The 19,298-nt window shown below is 53.3% G+C and overlaps 1 protein-coding gene and 1 long non-coding RNA gene across 2 annotated transcripts; one reads left to right on the top strand and one right to left on the bottom strand.

Annotated features, from left to right (window-relative positions):
- Positions 1-11,151: 11,151 nt before the first annotated feature.
- On the bottom strand, positions 11,152-12,298 carry LOC107052463 (olfactory receptor 51H1-like). The gene is made up of 2 exons (XM_046904196.1): positions 11,682-12,298; positions 11,152-11,477 (listed from the first exon to the last, which is right to left on the bottom strand). Exons 1-2 carry the CDS (start codon positions 12,228-12,230, stop codon positions 11,274-11,276), a joined length of 753 nt encoding a protein of 250 aa, XP_046760152.1. The 5' UTR covers positions 12,231-12,298; the 3' UTR covers positions 11,152-11,273.
- Positions 12,299-12,722: 424 nt separating this feature from the next.
- On the top strand, positions 12,723-13,372 carry LOC121109300. The gene is made up of 2 exons (XR_005844821.1): positions 12,723-13,091; positions 13,182-13,372. It is a non-coding gene; the product is annotated as an uncharacterized LOC121109300 (long non-coding RNA).
- Positions 13,373-19,298: the final 5,926 nt, after the last annotated feature.

Raw genomic sequence — 19,298 nt, 5'->3', positions numbered from 1 at the left:
TTTCCTATTGAATGTGGTGGCCAACGTGTGGCCTCCTGTTCAGATAGCGTCTATGCCGATTACTGGCCACTGGAATACGTATCATGGGAAGGACCAACTGTAAACAACCTTCCTCGAGGCCATTAATAATCTTCAGTAGGAGACAGCAGGCTGCAGGGACCCCTACTTTCATCTAGGGAAACAGTTCCTATGGTCGTCAGTGCCAACAAGCCTTATCCAGGGAACATCTTCACATCAGAAAGTGGAAGCTGAACGGCAGATGGCCATAAGGAGCACAGAAGTCAAACGTGGTGTGGTGGGTTGAGAGCTGCTGAGATGCTGTGATTTGGAGCCTCAGAGGCAGCAGGGAGAGGACAGAGCGTCCCGCAGCAGTGCAGAAAGACATTGCAAGGAGAGGGGGATAACCATGCCTTGGGGGCTAAGACACAGTCTTGGGAAGACAAGCCGAGGTTGGGCAAGGGGTGGGTGTAGGAATGGGGTTAGGGGTGCGTGGGCATGGGGTCACACCATAGGTGTTTTTTCTGAATACCTCTCAGTAATGGTTTCAGCTGAGCTGAGTCTGTCTCAGGGCAGAGGCGCAGAAGAGATATCCTCCCAGGGTCCTTCCAGACCTGTTTTTCCACAGGTGTTTGGAAAAGGCATAAGCTGGAGTCTAAAAGACATAAGCTGGAATCTCTTTGGACTGATCCAACCTGAGGGAACAACACGGTTTCTCTTCCTCTGCTTTCCTTATAGCCCAAGCTGCATGCACGTGCTCATATTTCATGCACCTTGGCACCTCTAGTTTCTTTCTCCTGGGATTCTGACATCATTTACCCTACATGCCAGGCAGCTTCCAGCCTGGGAGGATGCAAACACTGCGTTGAGCTGGGATGAAGCACTGATCTGGTCTGCAAACTTCAGCATCATCCCTGGGAACAGCCAAGGAGAACGTTTCTCCTCCTTGCTCACCCTGCACATGCTGAAATGATGACCCACTTCTGGCATTAATCTACACTGGAGGTTCTCTCGTGGCCAGCATGCTGAGCAGCATGGCAGCATACATTGGCACATGCAAGGGTCTTATGGGGTCTTCTGGAGATGTCCCAGAGATGGAAATGACCGCTCCGGGTTACCCAGCACAGCCATGGCTGAATGAGGAACCGGACTCAGCCTTCCAGTATAGAACACTCAACACTGATCACCAGAATCTAAGTAACTTCATAGTATGCCAACTGTACAGTGTAAGAGTGATCTGTCTTGCACCAGATATGCTCACAATCTTGTATTTCCCTCTGATCTGTGACTTGAGTCATCCGTGTGCATGGGGCTGCCAGCCCCAGTCTTTGCATAGTGCGTTCTCACAGAGCTGTGCTTTCTGGTTTCCTGCTTAATTCCTTTTCCCAGAAGCACAGAACATGTATATATATAGGAAAGGATGTGAGGTGTCCATCTGTTTTCCCATTTGAAAAAAAAACTTTCCCAGAACCACATATGAGGGGGAATGCAGCTGCCACTTGGCACAACATCAGTCTGCTTGCTGGAAATGTTTACGGTTTGAGCCTAAGCCAGTCCTAATCCTATTTACTGCACGGGGCAGAGGTCAGCGCTTGATATCCGATGGACTGTGAGAAAGGATGGTGAGGAGAGGAAGAGGTGGAGGTTTGGTCCTCCCATGAAAAGCCTATAGAAGCTGTTCAAAACAATGCTCATTTGAGATAGGCAAAGGAATAAGGAAAGGGCTCAGTAAGATCCAGGAGGGCAGGAGCACCATGGCTACCTGAAATCACCCTACTGGCACCGCTTTTGGCTTTACTCCTCTCTCCTGGTGAGAGATTCTTCAGAGGTGAGTGATGGACTGACACTGAGCCCTGTCCGTGCACAGATCTGAACTGAGAGGTGAGAATGCACTGCTCTGCAGTGCGGGCAGGGCAGGAGCCTGGGGCTGGGAGAGGGATGCGATGGGGACAGGGATGGGGGTGGGGAGGTCAGTGTTTCTGGCTGCTCCCTGTGGGATTGGGCACAGCACAGCTGGGACGCAGCTCTCAAACCAAGAGCAAAGTGTGCTGCCGCCAAGGTTTCATGTCTCTGCAACGCAGCATTGGGTTGAAGGTTGCTCTAGACCATGGAGGTCCCCTTGCACAGGGGACGGAAGGAAGCAGTGTATGTTCCTCATCGTTCTCTGCTTCAGAAAGCTTCAGAAATGCACAGGCAGTTTGATCATGTTTGTTTGGTCATTTTCTTTGGTCACAGTAGCTTTGCTGAGCTGGACAAAATTATCTCCACTGCCTGGACGGAGGGGTTGCAGCACAGAACGGATGTCCTCTCCTCCTTGGGAGGATCATAGAATCATAGAATGGCCTGGGTTAAAAAGAACCACAGTGCTCATCAGTTCCAACCCCCTGCTATGTGCAGGGTCGCCAACCAGCAGCCCAGGCTGCCCAGAGCCACATCCAGCCTGGCCTTGAATGCCTGCAGGGATGGGGCATCCACAGCCTCCTTGGGCAACCTGTTCAGTGCGTCACCACGCTCTGGGGGAAAAACTTCCTCCTCATATCCAACCTAAACCTCCCCTGTCTCAGCTTAAAGCCATTCCCCCTTGTCCTATCACTATCAACCCATGTAAACAGTCATTTACAAGAAGGATTTACAGCAGAGGATGTCCTCTGCTTCCACCAGCAGGGCAGCTGACCATGTTGGAACCAACAGCTCCGGGCTGTGATGCAATGCTTTTCCACATCAGCCATCTGCTGAGGCCCAAAAGCAGCTCTGGGGAGGAAAGCTCAGCAAGAACAGAGGCTCAGAGCAGCTGCACTGATGAGGGATCCCCCAGAAGAGTGGGCATCCCTCCTGCTTTGGGGTTCTCCTGCTCAGGTTGCAGTAAGCATGTGGGGGCAAGGTTCAGGTGAGGGGCAACTGTTAGAGATGGAGTTATATGAGCTCTTGGATCAGGGCATGGAGAAAGGTTGTGCTGCAGGCATCATCTGCACAATGCTGTGTGAACATCACCTTTTCACACCTGGAGGTCTGAACATCACCGAAGGGGCAAAGAAGGTCTCCTCTTCTGCTCAGCACCTCATTGCTGTGCCTGGAGCTCACACCTGAGCAGCTCCACATCCCAGCTTCCCCTTCTCTTGATCCCTTGGCAGTTCAGACCATGGAAGTCCAGCAGCCATTTGGGATCTCTCAGGCATTTCAGTGCAGGGCTTCTGGGCAACTTCCAAGTTGCAGAAGCCCTGCAGGCTCCGTCCCTGTTCTGTGTGCCCTGCAGGAAAGCACTGTGCCGTAGCTGTGATTAACCCCCCCAGCCCCTCCCAGGCTCTGCTGTACAACTGCATTTCTCTATTTAGTGTTTATCTTCCTGGTGCTCAGACATTTTTCCAAATGATTCTTAGTTTCTGTGAGTTTGCACCCACAGTGACAGCTCAGTTCACGTGGGGACGCGGTCAGTGGGCACGGTGGGATGGGTTGGGTCAACTCTTTGAAAGGGTGGATAATAACAGGATGAGGGGAAATGGTTTAAGGATGAAGGAGGGCAGATTGAGGTTGGATGTGAGGGGGAAGTTGTTGACAGAGAGAGTGGGGAGGTGCTGGAACAGCTGCCCAGAGAGGCTGTGGATGCCCCGTCCATCCGTGGAGGTGTTGAAGGCCAGGTTGGATGGGGCCCTGGGCAGCCTGGGCTGGTCTGAAACGTGGAGGTTGGTGGCCCTGCGTGTGGTGGGGGGGTTGGAGCTTCATGATCCTTGAGGTCCCTTCCAACCCAAACCATTCTGTGTGTGATTCTGTGCGTGGTTGGGTTTGGATTCGGGGATCACGGAGGGCTTTTCCAACCCTAAGGATTCTGTGATTCCACGATTCCATGATTCTGGGATTCTGGGATGCAGTGATGGCTGTGTCTGTGATACCCAAAGGTGTGTGCAAAGGAACTCTTCATTCAGTGCTGTTGATAAAAGTCAGCTCTCTGCTTGAGCCCTGCAGTCTCCAACTCTATTCTCCGTTCCAGCCCACCCCATTTTAACTTCCCCACCTGCTGGACAAGTGGGTGACCTCAGCACAGAGCCCGGGGCACGCAGTGCCTTGCAGCACCTTCTCCTGCAGGGAACAAAGAGTTAAAGCCCTACAAAGCTCCAGGGGGCCGAACCATCTGGACTTTTCAGCAGAAAAAAATAGTGTCTCTAATTGAAATCACCACAAAAGCTCTGGATGGAGCAGGGATGTGTCAGCCAATTTCCTGTGCTGCCGTGAGTGGCACAGATGAGATCCTAAGCCACAGCGACTGAGCGCCTGCATGGGCAAACATTGACATATTTAATGCCTGGCTGACCACGGCAGGTAAATAATTCAATGAGGGGATTCGGAAAGTGCAGAAGGGACGGGGAGTTCTGTGCAAAGAAAGCAAACCCTCTGCTTTTAGTGTGTGGGGTGGAAAATCAAACAAGAGGAGAGAAATCTGCAAACACTGCGAAGCCCTCGATCTCGTTTTCCTATCGAAGAGAAGCTGGTGGACGGAGGTGACTCAGAGCAGCAGAGGGGTGAATGTGGGTCAGCGTGACCTGCAGATGGTTTGGTGAAATGCAGGCTGGAGCTGCACCATGTACAGCACGTCCCAAACCTCCACCAGCAGAATCACACTCTCTGAGGGCTGCAAACAGGAGCTGGGATGCTGAGAGTGCGCCCTGCCTGGAAGGAACACTGAGGCAGAACCGAGGAACTCGCTGCTCTGGGCATCACCTTTGTGTCATCCCAGAGTGCTCCTGGCACAGAATGTGTGCTGTGACTGGCAGACAGGAGAGCCCCTCACAGTGGGCATGGCCAGCAGCAGGAGGGGGCACTGCATGGGGACACGGCCAGTGGGCATGGTGGGGATGGGCTGGGGCTGCACTTGGTCAACTTGGATGTCCTTTCCAACTGTAATCATTCTGAGAGCTGTAGAGACCGTTCGGTTGCCAAAGCAGCATGGAAAGCACCTACAGCCATTTAGGACAGCGAAACTCAAAGAAATAAAGGAAAAATCAGTGTGGGAAGAAAGGATTGTTCCATGTACCAGCACTGCCGTGACTAGGAAAGCAGTTTTTCCTTCCCTTGTGTCTCCAGTAGAGAGGGAAATGTCTCCTGCTGTTAGACATGAGCTGCTCTTTTCTTGCTAGAGGTGACAGAGGGGGGCTCAGGCATCTGCACTCCTACGGGAAACCTTCACTGAATTCATAAAATGGGGTCCACTCCAAGAGCTTGCTGGGTGCAGGAACAGACATCACCCGCTCTGCAGGAGAGTTTCCTTCTCAGAAGGAAAGAGAGGAATGGTACAAATCAATTAACACATGCGGTCTCCAGTTTGTCTGGTCGCATCTCAGTCAAGGTGGATGAGAGTAATGGCCTTAAGCTGCACCAGAGGAGGGTCAGGTTGGGTATTAGGGAAAGTCCCTTTTCCAAAGGATGTCACCATCCCCAGGGGTCACCATCCCTGGGGATGTTCTGGAGCTGTGGGGTTGTGGCATTGGGGGCTGTGGGCAGTGGGCACGGTGGGGTGGGCTGGGGTTGGGTTGGTGGTCTTGGAGGGCTCTTCCAACCTCAACAATTCCATGGTTCTGTGATTCTGTGAACCCCGGTGCACATGTGGCTCAGCAACTTCACAACTGTCTTTACCGGGTGTAGATAGACAAAAAATTCCAAAACATCACTCTAAAAAAGTGGGAAAGACTTTGGGTTTTGATCTTATCGAAGCTTTTCACATTCTCAAGCTTGAAATCATTTCATTCCGATAAGGTCAAATGCGCTGATTCACCTCTATCAGTCTGCTGGCCAGGCAGGTTGGCGAGGACCCTCAGAAGGCAGAGCAGCAGTTGGGCTCACGCTGTGATTTTAAGAAGCCATCAGCACTGGGAGCAGAGCTACGAGGTGGGGAAGTAACGACGTTACTCTGCCAAACTGTTATTGCTTTCCAAAATAAATTACCATGACATCACCAGGCTGGTGGAAATTCAGGCTGGTGGTTGAGAGATGTTATCAGATGGCTGCTGCTAAAAGGGGGCACGATAAGAGCCGAGCAGATCTGATAATTGAGCTATGAGTTACTGCTGTCGAGTGAAGTCATAATCTCATTGCTGCTAACAGAATTACTTCTTTTTTCTAGCTCTGTCAGGATGGACATCTGATGACTGAAGACACTTGTTGCTGGGCAATTGTTTCTGGCACTACAGCCCAGACTTGGTAATGCCGTGCCCTGCAGTAGAAGCAGAAATGAATGCCCACCAACTGCCCTCGGTCATCAAAGCCATGGTGCTATAATTCCATGCTGCCCATCCCGTGCTAATCACAGAAATCATGGACAGTTTGGTCAAAAGAGACGCGAAAAGGTCATCTGGTCCATCCCTCACACTGAGGTGGGATTAACCCTCTCCTTCTGCAAGAACCTGACACGATGGAATGGCCCAACCCAACCAAGGTGCCATGAGGGGGAGGAGGGCACAGGAAAGCTGAGCCCTGCGAACAGCAGCTCCAGGCATGGGCTGACCACGTCCCCTACAGTCAGGGGCATTGGCACACACAGAGCCTCACTTCCCTCCCACAGCTGGAGATGAGGATTATTCTGCAAATCTGGGAGCCTGCACAGCACAACCCGGCACTGATTCATGAACTGGAGCTTCTGGAGAGATACCGATGGGCCAAAAGCAGGCACACAACCCAGGGAGCTCTCAGGCTCCCCCAGTGTGTCACACTCATGGGGTGAGATGTAAGATGAAGGCTTCCCTATGGAGAATGTAGTTTCAAGGAGGGGGATTTAGTTTGAGATCCGCTTGCCTGAGACTACAGAGCAGCCCACCATAGAGGAGAGACGCTGCAGAGATTGCTTTGGCTCGTCACCTCTGACTGTCATAGGAAGCCATGTGTAGTCCCAAATTTGGGTCACCGAAGGCAGAAGAAACTCAGATTTCATTGAGAGAAGGTGGATTTCTAGAATTGTTCTGAAAAGCGGTATCCCCTTTTAGGTGTCCCTACGTTGCATACTTAAAATGTCCAACTCATGTTGGCCTCAGCCATGACCTGCTTCGTGCTGAGGGCTGAGATTGAGGTGTGAAATCTGTTTGCAAGGAGCTGAAAGCTGCTTAGCATGGTGATGTGCAAACATGCGGATATGGAGGTGCAAACAGGGGATGCTGTGGTTTAAAACCAGGTCAGAAGGGGAGCTCACATCCACTTCCAGAGGAAAACCAAACTGCTTCCCACTGAACGTGTCCCCCTTCTCAGCATCACTCCATTTCTGTTGGCTTACTACAAAGTCCCCAAAATTAAACAGAAACTCCCGACTGTCAAATCCCATGACACATAAATAGAGGTGTCGAATGGCTGCTATAAAAATAAGAGCAATCTCCCAAATATCTCCGTGGAATGCAGCAGTGCATCCCAGAACTGACCTGGGTTGTTTATGGCCTGTAACTCCATCAGCACCATCAGGGCAGAGCAGATGAGGCTGTGCTGCTGTGCACAACGGAGCCTTCCCTCTTTCTTGGAAGGGAACCTCTATGAGATTTGTAGGTACATTATCTGAAACCATTGCAAGGGAGCTGCATGGTTTGCACTTCCAGTAGGAAATCTGCACCAATTACATTGTGAGATGAGAAAAAAGTATAAATATTGATCAGAATAATAAGAAGTAATTGAGGCAGTGATTGGACGCGGTGTATTTTCACATCCCTTCATAGCATTATCAGAGCCACTGCACTGACCCGGCCGCGGCACCGCTGGTGTAAAGCTGACCATTTACACTTTTTGCTGGCAAGAGAGGACTTGGTGAACTTGCAAACATAATGCATATGTGGAGGGCTGAGCAAGAGCAGAAAAGAAAAAGGGATCGACAGCTGGAAAGCATAGAAAATTCGGAATGTACGTTATTACTTTGGGCGCCGCTGACGGAAAGTCAAACACTGAAAAGCAAACAGCGAATGTTAGGAAGGCACATGGACCTGTCGGTTATTGCAGGAAGGCTGCAATGGCTGTGACTGAGGGGCAGCGGGGGAGCAGTGGGTCTGGGGGCTGCTGCACTGCTGCTGCACGCCTCAGGGCTGCACTTCCATCACAGACCTGCACCCACAGCAGCAAGGTGCATGGAGACATTGGTCCAGTATGGGGGTGAGGTGGTCTTAAAGTAAATGCAGACATAGAACAGAACCAGATTAACATCACAATAGCATCGTGATGAGTGTGAGTGAAGGGTTGGGGTCCCATTGGAACTGCCGTATGGATGGCAGTGGTGAGGTGAGGGCTGGGTGGTGGCTCAGAGCCCCGCTGTCACCCAGCACTGCTGTCTGCACTGAACAGAGCGCTCCCCAATGAGCCCCGCTGTGGATTCTGCCTGTAGGGAAGTGGTTAAATCCGCCACCAGAGCTGTCAGCAGTTGACTGCCATCAGTTGCACTGATCCCAAAGCAGTCCAGGGAATTGCTTGGCACTCACAGGCTGCAAACAGCAGCCTTCCTCTTCCCCCCGGCACCCACAGTGTGAGTCACTGCAATTAGCAGAACACTCAAACTCCCATCAGATTGCCTGTCCGCAATACCACATGCGTGATGCTTGCACAGCCTCACACTGCTGAGAGCTCAGGACCCCATGGGGAGGTCAACCCAACCTTGTGCAGGTCAAAGCAGCTTGGGAATCTCAGCAGGAGGATGGAAACACTCTGCACAGCTCACAGTTTGTCTGGGTGATGGCCCTGTGGGGATGCAGATGATGAAGGTTTGCTCCTCTGTCACCCAAACCCCAGACATGGGGGGTGCAGGCAGCCCAGACCTCTGTGCAGCTCACAGAATCACAGAACCATAGAATGGTTGGGTTGGAAGGGACCTCAAGGATGATGAAGCTCCAACCCCCCCACCACACACAGGGCCACCGAACTCCACACTCAATACCAGCCCAGGCTGCCCAGGGCCCCATCCAACCTGGCCTTCAACACCTCCACGGATGGACGGGGCATCCACAGCCTCTCTGGGCAGCTGTTCCAGCACCTCCCCACTCTCTCTGTCAACAACTTCCCCCTCACATCCAACCTCAATCTGCCCTCCTTCAACTTCAAACCATTTCCCCTTGTCCTGCTCTTATCTCCCCTCTCAAAGAGTTGCCTCCCCTCCTGTTTGTAGGCTCCCTGTAGGTCCTGGAAGGCTGCACTGAGGTCACCCCGCAGCCTTCTCTTCTCCAGGCTCAACAAGCCCAGCTCCCTCAGCCTGTCTTTGTAGGGGAGGTGCTGCAGTCCTCTGAGCATCTCTGTGGCCTCCTCTGGACCCTCTCCAACAGCTCCCTGTCTTTCTGTACTGGGGGCCCCAGACCTGGATGCAGTACTGCATATGGGGCCTCATAAAGGCAGAGCAGAGGGAGACAATCCCCTCCCTGTCCCTGCTGCCACCCCACCTTCTGATGGAGCCCAGGATCCCATTTGCTTGGACCAGCTCCCTGGCTCTCCCCTGGTGCAGCTGCACACTGAGCTGCAGACATCTTCTTTACAAACCCTGGGAAAAATTACAGGAGAGATTTCTGGCAGCTTCCCACATTCACATTTCCCTGCAGCCACCTTTATTTCTGCTCCGAGATCTTTATTTCTCCTGCAGAGATCAGCCTGACTGACACGACCCTTTGCAGCATGCACAGGAGCAGTGTTTGCTGCTTTTGCTGCTCAGCATCTCGCAGGCAGCGGAGGAGACAGAGCATTTCCTTTGGCCAATGAAAAAGAAAGCTCCAAGTACAATTTTCCCATAACTCTCACATTTGCCAAAAAAAAAAATTGCCCAGGCACTTATCTCCCTTTCACCTCAATGATCCTTGCTGTGTGCATTCTCCATTGCAGCTCTCAGAACAGCTGGGGGAAGCTCCAGCCCTGACCTCGCACCTCCTGCCCTGTGCCTGTGCTGAAATCAGTGCTCTGCTCTGCTCCATCCCTCAGTGCTGCCCGTCCTGCCCTGCACGGCGCTGGTGGCTCTTTCTCCTCCTCTTCACTCTGCTCCCTCTTTCTGGAGCCCTCATCTCCTGGGATGAGCTGCTGCTCCCAAGGACTGAGTGCAAAAATGCAACGGGGGAACAGTTTGGGGCACATCAGCAGCCCCAGCCTGGGGGCGCAGCCGCCTCTGGATGTCATCACACTGCAGCAGTGCCCCATCGGGGATGCTGAGTATGCGTGAGCAGAGCTGCAAGAGGGCTGGGAGCAATGATGCAGCATTTGGCAAAGCTCATCTGGAACTGCCCAGGTCAAGCTTTGCACTTGCTGACATATGAGATAGCCCAGAGGAGGAGAGCAGATGAGGCATTGGTTTGGAGGCAGAAGGAAATGGAGAAGATAGTTGGCTGTAATCGGCAGGCAGGATGAAGTCACAGGGATTTGGCTTGCAGGGAGGTTTATTTTACACAACCAAAGAGGGTTGGACAGCAGGTGGATCGCCCTGGGACGGCGCGGGGGCTCATCTGGTGGAAGGGGCAGCTCAGCCAGCTTGGGTGTGAAGCGTGTCCCTAACACATCATGAAGGAAATGTGGGAACGTAGCCACAGAGAGCACCACGTCACAGGATGTGTTGGAGTGCACTGCATGCACATTGCACCCCACGCCAACCTACCGTCACTGAACCACAGCCTGGGAGCGGGGAGGAGCTTTCGTGGTGCTCCCAAAGAGTTACAGGCAGTGAGGATGATAACATGAGATAGCAAAGAGCATACGCCCCCCTTGCAGACCCTGCAAGGAGATGGGGCTCAGCTCCCTGGCTTTGTGTCCTCAGCCATTAGATCCTGTCTGTCCTTCATAACAGCCAAGATGAGAAACGTATGATTCACATAATGAACGCTGCGGAGTCTCATGTGATCGCATAGCCCCGGGAACTGTGAGCTCTGTACAACCAATGGATGTGGGGAGGCTCGTAATTAAAAGCACGAGTCTGGCAGCATTGTTTGTACTTCTTCAGAGCCCGAATCTGCCATCAGAGCGACTCCTTGGCTGCTCCCAGCAGCCTCCTCCCCCACCTGCAGGAGGACGGCACCGCTGTGCACCGCAGCTCTGCCCTCCGAAGTGAACTGCAGTCACCCATCTCTCCATGGGAAGGAAAAGAGCTGTGTTGCAAAAGGGGTGACAGGTTTCTCCTGGAGTGTTTTTTTTTTTTTTTCTCCAGGGTAAGACATTGCCTGTGAGAAACCCATCTGGAGAGGGAAGGAAGGAGCCCTCCCCAGCACTAGGTGTGATGCTGGGCTCCCCTCTGGCTGAGCAGGATGAGGACCCGCCTGCTCCTCCAGCTGTACGCCTGCAAGTCCAGCACTAGGAGACAGGCATCAGCCATGAGCATGGCACCAGGGGCTGCGGTGCCTTCTGGATCTGTGAGTGACAGACAGGGTGATGAGCACGGTGTAGAACACCAGGATGGCACTGAGCTGGGAGATGCATGTGCTGAAGGCTTTGGCTCGTGCCTCCCGGGAGACAGTGCTCAGTATGGCCCTGATGCTTATGGTGTAGGACACAGGGGTGCTCAGGGAGCACCATGGCCATTAGCCCATACAGGCTGTTCACCCGGACATCCCAGCACGTCAGTCTCAGCGTGTCCTGATGCAGGCAGGAGTGGGACTGCACACGGGACCTGCAGAAGGGCATCTTCCTGATGAGAACAGCAATGGAGAGCACTGTGCAGACGCCCTGCGTGAAAATTGCCCCCCTGTCTTCATTATCAGGGACTGGTCAGGTACTGCATAGTGCAAAGAGTGGCAGATAGCAATGAAGCAGTCAGAGACCATGGCCACCAGGGCCCCGGGCTCTATGGTGGAGATGCAGATGAAGTACATCTGGACAGCACATGTCTCGAAACAGACAGAGGTGAACTTAGACCAGAAAATGGCCAACATGGTAGGCAGGGTGGAGAGAGGCAAGCCCAGGTCTGCCATGATCAGCATGGAGAGGAAATAGTGCGTGGGTGCATGGAGGCTGTGGTCAGTCTTTATCATCCAGAGTAAGGTGCTGTTCCCCAGGAGCGTGAGGAGGGAGAGGCAGCAAAGAGGCAATGCCATCCAGTGGCTGCTCAGCAGCACACCAGGAATCCCAGTGAGGGTGAAGGTCAGGGAACTGGACTTGGTCCTGTTAGATGCCAACATCTCATGCGCTGAGGGTCCAGGGGTCAGGAAATAACAGAGCATCCCGGAATGACAGCCCTGCTGTGAGACAGCCCACACACCCCACTGCAACAGCATGGGGAGGATCAGCTCCTGAGAGCCAAGAACTGTTGCCCTTATGTACATCATATGCCAGCCCTGGGATCAGAGTCAGGGCTGTGCACGGCAGCAGACAACAAAGAAAGAGCAGTGTGGCACTTAACACCACTCCCTTGGTTGTAGCCCCAGCCTTCGGGGACTTCAGGCTTCAGAGGCTGAGTGCTCAGCCCTCTGAGAGGAGCCTGAAAGCTGCTTGGCAGTATGAGCAGAGCAGGAGCCTGGGGCAGGAAGAGGGATGGGATGGGGTGGGAATGGGGATGGGATGGGGTGTGGATGGGAAGGGATGGGGATGGGGATGGGGATGGGGATGGGGATGAGATGGGATGGGATGGGGATGGGATGGGGATGGGGATGGGGATGGGATGGGATGGGATGGGATGGGATGGGATGGGATGGGGATGGGGATGAGGATGGGGATGGGGATGGGATGGGATGGGATGGGGATGGGGATGGGGATGGGGATAGGGATGGGATGAGATGGTATGTGATGGGATGGGGATGGGATGGGATGGGGATGGGGAGGTCATTGTGTCTGGCTGTTCCCTGCAGTGGTGGGCACGGAGCAGCCAGGGCACAGCTCTGCAGCCCTAGCCATACAGTCCCTGCAGGACAGAAAAGGGGCACGGAGTGGGAGGGAACCATAGAATCATCGAATCCTTAAGGTGGGAAAAGACCTCTAGGATCCCCAGTCACAGCCTACTGACCGTATCCTTCAGTGCCACATCCCCACAGCTCTGTACACCTCCAGAGACAGTGAATCCCCCACCTCCCTGGGCAGCTGTGTCAGTGCTGACTGCTCTTTGGAGAAGAAATACTCCCTAATATCCAGGGAGAGGAAGGCAGAGAAGGATCATTGCGTGCCCTGACCCCAGTGCAGTCTGACCACGAGAGGTAATGCCTCACTCTGAGGTGAGAAGGATTTTACCTGTATTGATTTCTTCCCTTTTTTGTTTACGTGTGGCAAAATGTGTAATGTTTTAGGGACCTTTACCAGCAAACCTGCAGGACGTTTAACCAAAGTAACCCCGATGGAAGGAAAATGGAGCTGTGCTTTACAGCCGACGGTAAGGGTTAAATGGAAGGGAAGAAATTCAGAGGCTCAGCTATGGCCCGGAGCCTGAAGTGGTGCTTCATCTGCCCAAGGCTGTAATAAAACCTGATGGCAAACACTGCAAAAGCAGTCAGTAAACACTGCATCTCCGTTCGGTGCTATGGGCTGCCTGCAAGCAGCTCTGTCCCTCCATCAGCCACCCAGACACCCACTGGGGGGAGGGAGACACAGGGATGAGCATCCTGTGTAACTCCTTGCATTGCTTCAACCCTCCAACCCATCACCACTGCCCTGCAGGAACACCTCTGCTCTGCCCTCCTGCAGGCACCCACCCGCACTGCCCCAAGCACAGCAGAGGATGTTGAGGGCTCCAGGAGCACTGCAGCTGCTGCATGCTCTGGTTGTACTTCTCCCTGCAGACTGAGCCCCATGGGTGCCCCAGCAGTCCCACCTGGCTGCTGTGCAGTGGCTGTAAGCACCACGGCTCTACCCAGGCAATGCAATGGATGGATCTCCCCATGAAGGGGGAGGAAGGATGCGGGGTCCGCAGTGACACTTTTGGCATGGGTCAGAACTCATCACTGGGAAAAGCATCATAGAATGGTCTGTGTTGGAAGGGACCTCAAAACCCCTCCAGCCCAGCTCTGCCATGGGAAGGGACACCTCCCATAGGTCAGATGCACAGAGCCCATCCAGCCTGGCCTTCAGGGATCAGCTTTTGTGTAGGAAATGGAAGTGCTAAGAAGGCACACTGAAGGCAGAATCACACCGTCCCTATGCCTGGGCATGCAGCAGCACTTCTCCAGGGGTGTTTAGCCACTGAATCATGAAGTGATAGAACTGGCAAATCATGGAATCATGGAATCATGAAGGCTGAAAAAGACCTTTAGGATCCCCAAGCCCAACCCCAGCCCACCCCACCATGCCCACCAACCACATCCCTCAGTGCCACATCCCCATGGTTCTGGAGCTCCTCCAAGAATGGTGACCCCTCCATCTTCCTTGGCAGTCTGTGCCAGTGCCCAGAGGCTCTTTGGAGAAGGAACTTTTCCTAATATCCAACCTGAATGCCTTCTGAAGCAACGCAGAATAGCTCCAGTCCCGCTGCTCTGAGCAGAAGTTGCACCAACTGGGCTGTCCTGAGCAATCTGTGTCTGCAGGCACAGGTAGGGTTAGCAAACAGCAGAGCTCTCTGAGGCTCATCTGCTGGTTGTGATATGGGTCAGGGCCAGGGATTATAGAAAAATGGGAGCCAGTGTTGTGAAAGGAAGGGGAATTGTTTCCCCTTTTTGCCATAGGGGAGCACACAGCCATAGACCACTGGGGAATGAGTAAAATGTTCCTCTAAATGTCCATCTCGATGCATTCAGCAAAGTGACCACTGCTCTCATTAGCAAAAATGACTTCAAGCACCATTCTGTCTGCATTTGGGATTCCCCACTGGTTCTGAATGAGCTTCTTCAGCTCCAGTGAGCAGTCCTGGGCCGGGGCAGGATGGAGCAGCAGATCAGATCGTCGTGGAGAGCAGAGCACAGCTGTGCTCACGGAATCATAGAATCATGATAGAATGGCCTGGGTTGAGAAGGACCACAATGCTCCTTCAGTTCCAACCCCCTGCTACATGCAGGGTCGCCAACCAGCAGCCCAGACTGCCCAGAGCCACATCCAGCCTGGCTAAGCCTGCCCATGGGCTGTCAGTGTGACTCTCAGGGACACTGCCTGGTGGAAGCACTCCCTGCTCATCAATGAGCGCATTGGTCCTCAGGGCTTCATCATCAGGCTGATCCTGTGGTCAGTGCTGCAGCAGCCTGCACGTCCCCTCCGGCCACCTCCTGGTGCTGTCACTTAGCTCTGGTAACTGATGGTTCCCTTCAGTCCCTAAGTGAAGTCCCCAGAGGGCTCCCAGAAAAGGTAGATCAAGACGGTATCTCCAGCCAATAGGATCGTTGTCTTATGATATCATATTATAATCATAAACTTTATCCTGAGGAACTTGCAGAGTGTGAGTGGTGCAGGTCTACAAAGCACCCATCACCCGGGGACTGTGCAGGGTGGTGGCTTTGCCATGCCTTGTAACCAGAGGCCACCAAATGGAGCTGGTGGTGGGGAGGCTCCGAGCAAACAAACCTCAGCAAGGTGGCTGACAGATGAGAGGAACCCCTTCCTGAAAGCTGATGTAGGTCTGAATTATTTACATTCAGTTCAGAAGGAGAGAGCCTTCAAAGAGGGATGGCTGAGAGCTGCCCGAAACAGAGAACCCCCTCCTGAAATGAAAGCAGCAGGAGGTTGGAGCAGCACTAAGGGCATGATCAACCACTTCCCCGGTCCTACATCACCTGGAGTCGTTACTGCAGTGGTTAAGCAGCTGTGCTGACCCTCGGGGTGCTGCAGTGGTGTCACAGTGTGGAGCTGTGTGCAGAAGCAAAGTCACGTCCAGCAGAGGGGTTGTCCCAGCACGGAGCAGTGCCCGGGGGGACAGATGGGGATGTCCCATGAGGCAGAGCAGTCTGAGGTTACCAAAACTGCAGGACGCCTCTCTGTGCCATGGCAGTGCCTGACAGGTGCAGATGTAATGCTTTCTCTGGAGCTTGTTGGCTTTTGCTCTCCAGGATCTCCTCCGCCATCCACACACGACCTCCTCCTGCAACCTGCTCTTATCCGCAGCAAAGCCAGCGCTGAGCAGAAGTTCCCTGTGGTTTCCTGGGGCTGCAGCAACCTCTCCAACAACTCCACAGCTCTCAGAAGGGCTGCGGCTGCTTTGCTCATCAGGAAGGACCTTCGGGGGGGAAAGGAGCGATTCCCAGATGGCATTTTGTGAGTAGGTTTCAGTTTGAGGTTTCCTTGCCTTGTGCCCCACTGCGCATCGCAGGGAGGGGAGGTGTCCAGAATCCCAAGCTGTGCTATGAACACAAAAACTGCAAAACTTGGAGCAGTCAGAAGCGTGCTTACTTTGGACGTGGCCAGGCACTTTTTTACCCTTACCTACACAGCCCTCTGCGACTTTAATTTACGGTCCTCCATCCTTTCCTGGGACTTCTGTGTTGTGTGAGATGATATCTGCTCGCCGTGGGACGAAGCCATTTGCTCAAGGTGCTCAGCACCTGCATTGCCCACATCTGCGTGGTCTTGGCCCTCTACGTGCCACTGGCTGGGCTGTCTGTAGTGCATTGGTTTGGGAAGGACCTGGACCCGCTGGTCCATATCACCGTGGGGAACATCTGCACCCCGAAGGTTCGTCATTCGTGGGGTGAGGACGAACAAAGAGGAGGTTCACAGAGTCATAGGGTCTGGAAGGGGCCTTTGGAGATCCTCGAGTCCAACCCCCCCTGCTACAGTGGGTTCCTGATTTCACTCAGTTTGCAGTGACAGAACTGCCCATTGGACCTCACCCAGGGGTTGATTTTCCTTTGCTTGGGTCGATAACTTTGGGGATGAGGAATGCACTTCTGTCCCTTTGCTGTGCAGCATGCGGCCCCACCCTCAGCTGGCTCTCAGTCGCTATCATAACACAAATAATAATTTATGGCAGGAAACTGTAGAGCAAATATGCTCTGTGCAGCCAGAACTGCTGCTGTAAAAGGCTGCACGAGCCCCGCGGGTGGAGGGCTCTGTGGCTGCAGTCGGAGTCCTACAGCAGTGACCTCTCTCCGGAACTTGTTCCCTTCCTCACAGTAATGTCAGTGCACCCCAGAAAAGCAGCAGCAGAGATGGGTGTTACAGAGTGTTTTCATCCCATATTCATATATTCATTGTGGGATTTTTGGGGAGGGAGGTTTTTTTTTTTTCTTTCACTGCCTACCATTTTTTATTGTTGTAAGAAACAGGTAAGAAACCCATGGGACGGTGGGCTCGGTGAGGGCAGGATGGTTTGGGTTGGGGTTTGTGTTGGGGTTGGGGAGGACGCTGGGGGATTCCCTGTGCTGGGCACAAATGGGTCCAACATAGGAAGAGACCATTGTGCACCCAAGCTGAGCCCATCAGGGGGATTTATCATGGAAATATATTGAAGGAAGAACATCAAATGTCAGAGGACCTTGTTGGGAGTGAGGATTTCTCACCACCCGATCAACAGCTGCAAATGCAGGGTCGGGGATGCAGCAGTTATGGACATGGCAGCGAAACTGGCACGGATTTGTGTCCGTATCCCATAAATTCCTTTCACACTGCAAACAGGGATCTCCTCTTTCCATAGCCCGGACTTAGAAATACGCCAGCTATGCAGCAAAACACATTTCTTGTTCTGGGACTTGGGCGAAATAAATGAAGCAGTTGTGTTCATTCCACAGAGGAATGATGGATCGGGTGGGCTGACGGGAGGCTGTTTTTCTGCGTGCGGTGTCTGAAGCTCCGACCTATGAATCAGATCTGTGGCAGCCTCGTGCATCAATAAATAACTCAGGCAACAGAAGTCATGTCTTTGTTGTTGGAGGGGAATCACGAGCAAAACGACAGCGAAACACCCCAAAGGTCACCCACCACCCCCCCCCGTCCCATCCGCACACACTGCTGTTGCCCCTCTCCCCCCTCCAGCAGCACCAGCAGCTCTCTGGGGGGGACCTGCAGGCCCTCGGCTCGTTTTCTTAGCACACAGAAAGGAACGAAAAGCAGCCGAAGGAGTTCAAACAAGGATGTTATTTACATCCAGCTCACTATCAGCACCGTGACGTCAAAGCGGAGCGCTCTGAAAATTTTCCAGTTCTCTGGATTTGGCACCAGGCTCGGTTTGCCAAGCAGGCTGCTCTGCTCGGATGAGGAATGGGTTGGATGGTCACATTCAAAGAGCCCACAGTTCAGTGAACGGGTGGAGACTGGTGATGAGTGGCAGTTTTAGGAGGCAGTTTTTCCCCCAGAGGGTGGTGACGCACTGAACAGGTTGCCCAAGGAGGCTGTGGATGCCCCATCCCTGCAGGCATTCAAGGCCAGGCTGGATGTGGCTCTGGCAGCCTGGTCTGCTGGTTGGCGACCCTGCACATAGCAGGGGGTTGGAACTGGATGAGCACTGTGGTCCTTTTCAACCCAGGCCGTTCTGTGATTGATTCTATCATTCTGTGACTCTTTAGTCCTATTTGACATCCTTGACTGTAAATTGGAGGGATGTAGATTTGTTGGAGGGACCACTCTGAGGGTAAGGGATTGGCTGATGGTCGCACTCAAAGGATCCAGGTCAATGGTTCAGTGTCCAGGTTCAGGCCAGTAATGAGTGGTATTCCTCAAGGCTCAGTATGGAGACTGGTGTTATTTGGTGCCCTTGCCAGCAACGTGGACAGCGGGATTGAGTGCACCATGAGTGGGTTTGGGGGTGACACGAAGCTGAGTGGGGCAGTCCATATGCTGAAGAGAAGAGGTGCCATACAGATGGACCTGGACAGGCTGGAGAAGCTGGCCAGTGCAAACAGCAAGTGGTTCAGCAAGGTCAACTGCAAAGTCCTGCACCTGGGTAGGGGCAACCCCCAGGACAAACACAGGTCCCTCTCTGCTCTGCTCTCAGACCCCCAGCAGTGCTGTGATCAGCTCTGGAGCCAGGATGTGGAGCTGCTGGAGTGGGGCCAAAGGGGGCCGTGGGGATGCTCAGAGTCTGGAGCACCTCTGCTAAGGAGCCAGGATGAGAGCTGGGGGTGTTCAGCCTGGAGAAGGGAAGGCTCTGGGGGGAACAGCTAGACCTCCCATGTGAGATCATCATAGAATGATGAAGACTTTAAAAGACCTGTAAGATCACCACGTCCAACCCCAATCCATCCCCACCACTCCCACTAACCACGTCTCCAAGTGCCACATCTTCACAGTCCCTGAACACCTCCAGGGATGACTCCCCCACCTCCCTGGGCAGCCTGGTCACTCATTCAGAGAATAAATTGCCCCTAATATCCAACCCAAACTTCCGCTGGCACAACTTCGTGCCATCATCTCTCATCCCATCACTTATCTGGGAGCAAAGGCCGACTCCCAGACTCCTTTCAGGAGCTGTGGAGAGCTGCAAGGTAGTTATGGCCTTAAAGTGTGACAGAGGAGGCTGAGGTTGGATATTAGGAAAAATGTTGTGGAGAGGC

This window comes from Gallus gallus, chromosome 1 (assembly GCF_016699485.2).
Source record: "Gallus gallus isolate bGalGal1 chromosome 1, bGalGal1.mat.broiler.GRCg7b, whole genome shotgun sequence".
Classification (NCBI taxonomy): Eukaryota; Metazoa; Chordata; class Aves; order Galliformes; family Phasianidae; genus Gallus; species Gallus gallus.
This window is presented reverse-complemented; position numbering and strand designations above follow the sequence as displayed.

What these genes read in the sequence shown, in the direction of transcription:
- LOC107052463 (XM_046904196.1), bottom strand. Translation starts at nt 12,230, where the DNA reads ATGATGTACATAAGGGCAACAGTTCTTGGCTCTCAGGAGCTGATCCTC. An exon ending in GCCACTCTTTGCACTATGCA is followed by an intron (nt 11,478 to 11,681) that starts GTACCTGACCAG and finishes TAATGGCCATGG; the next exon opens with TGCTCCCTGAGCACCCCTGT.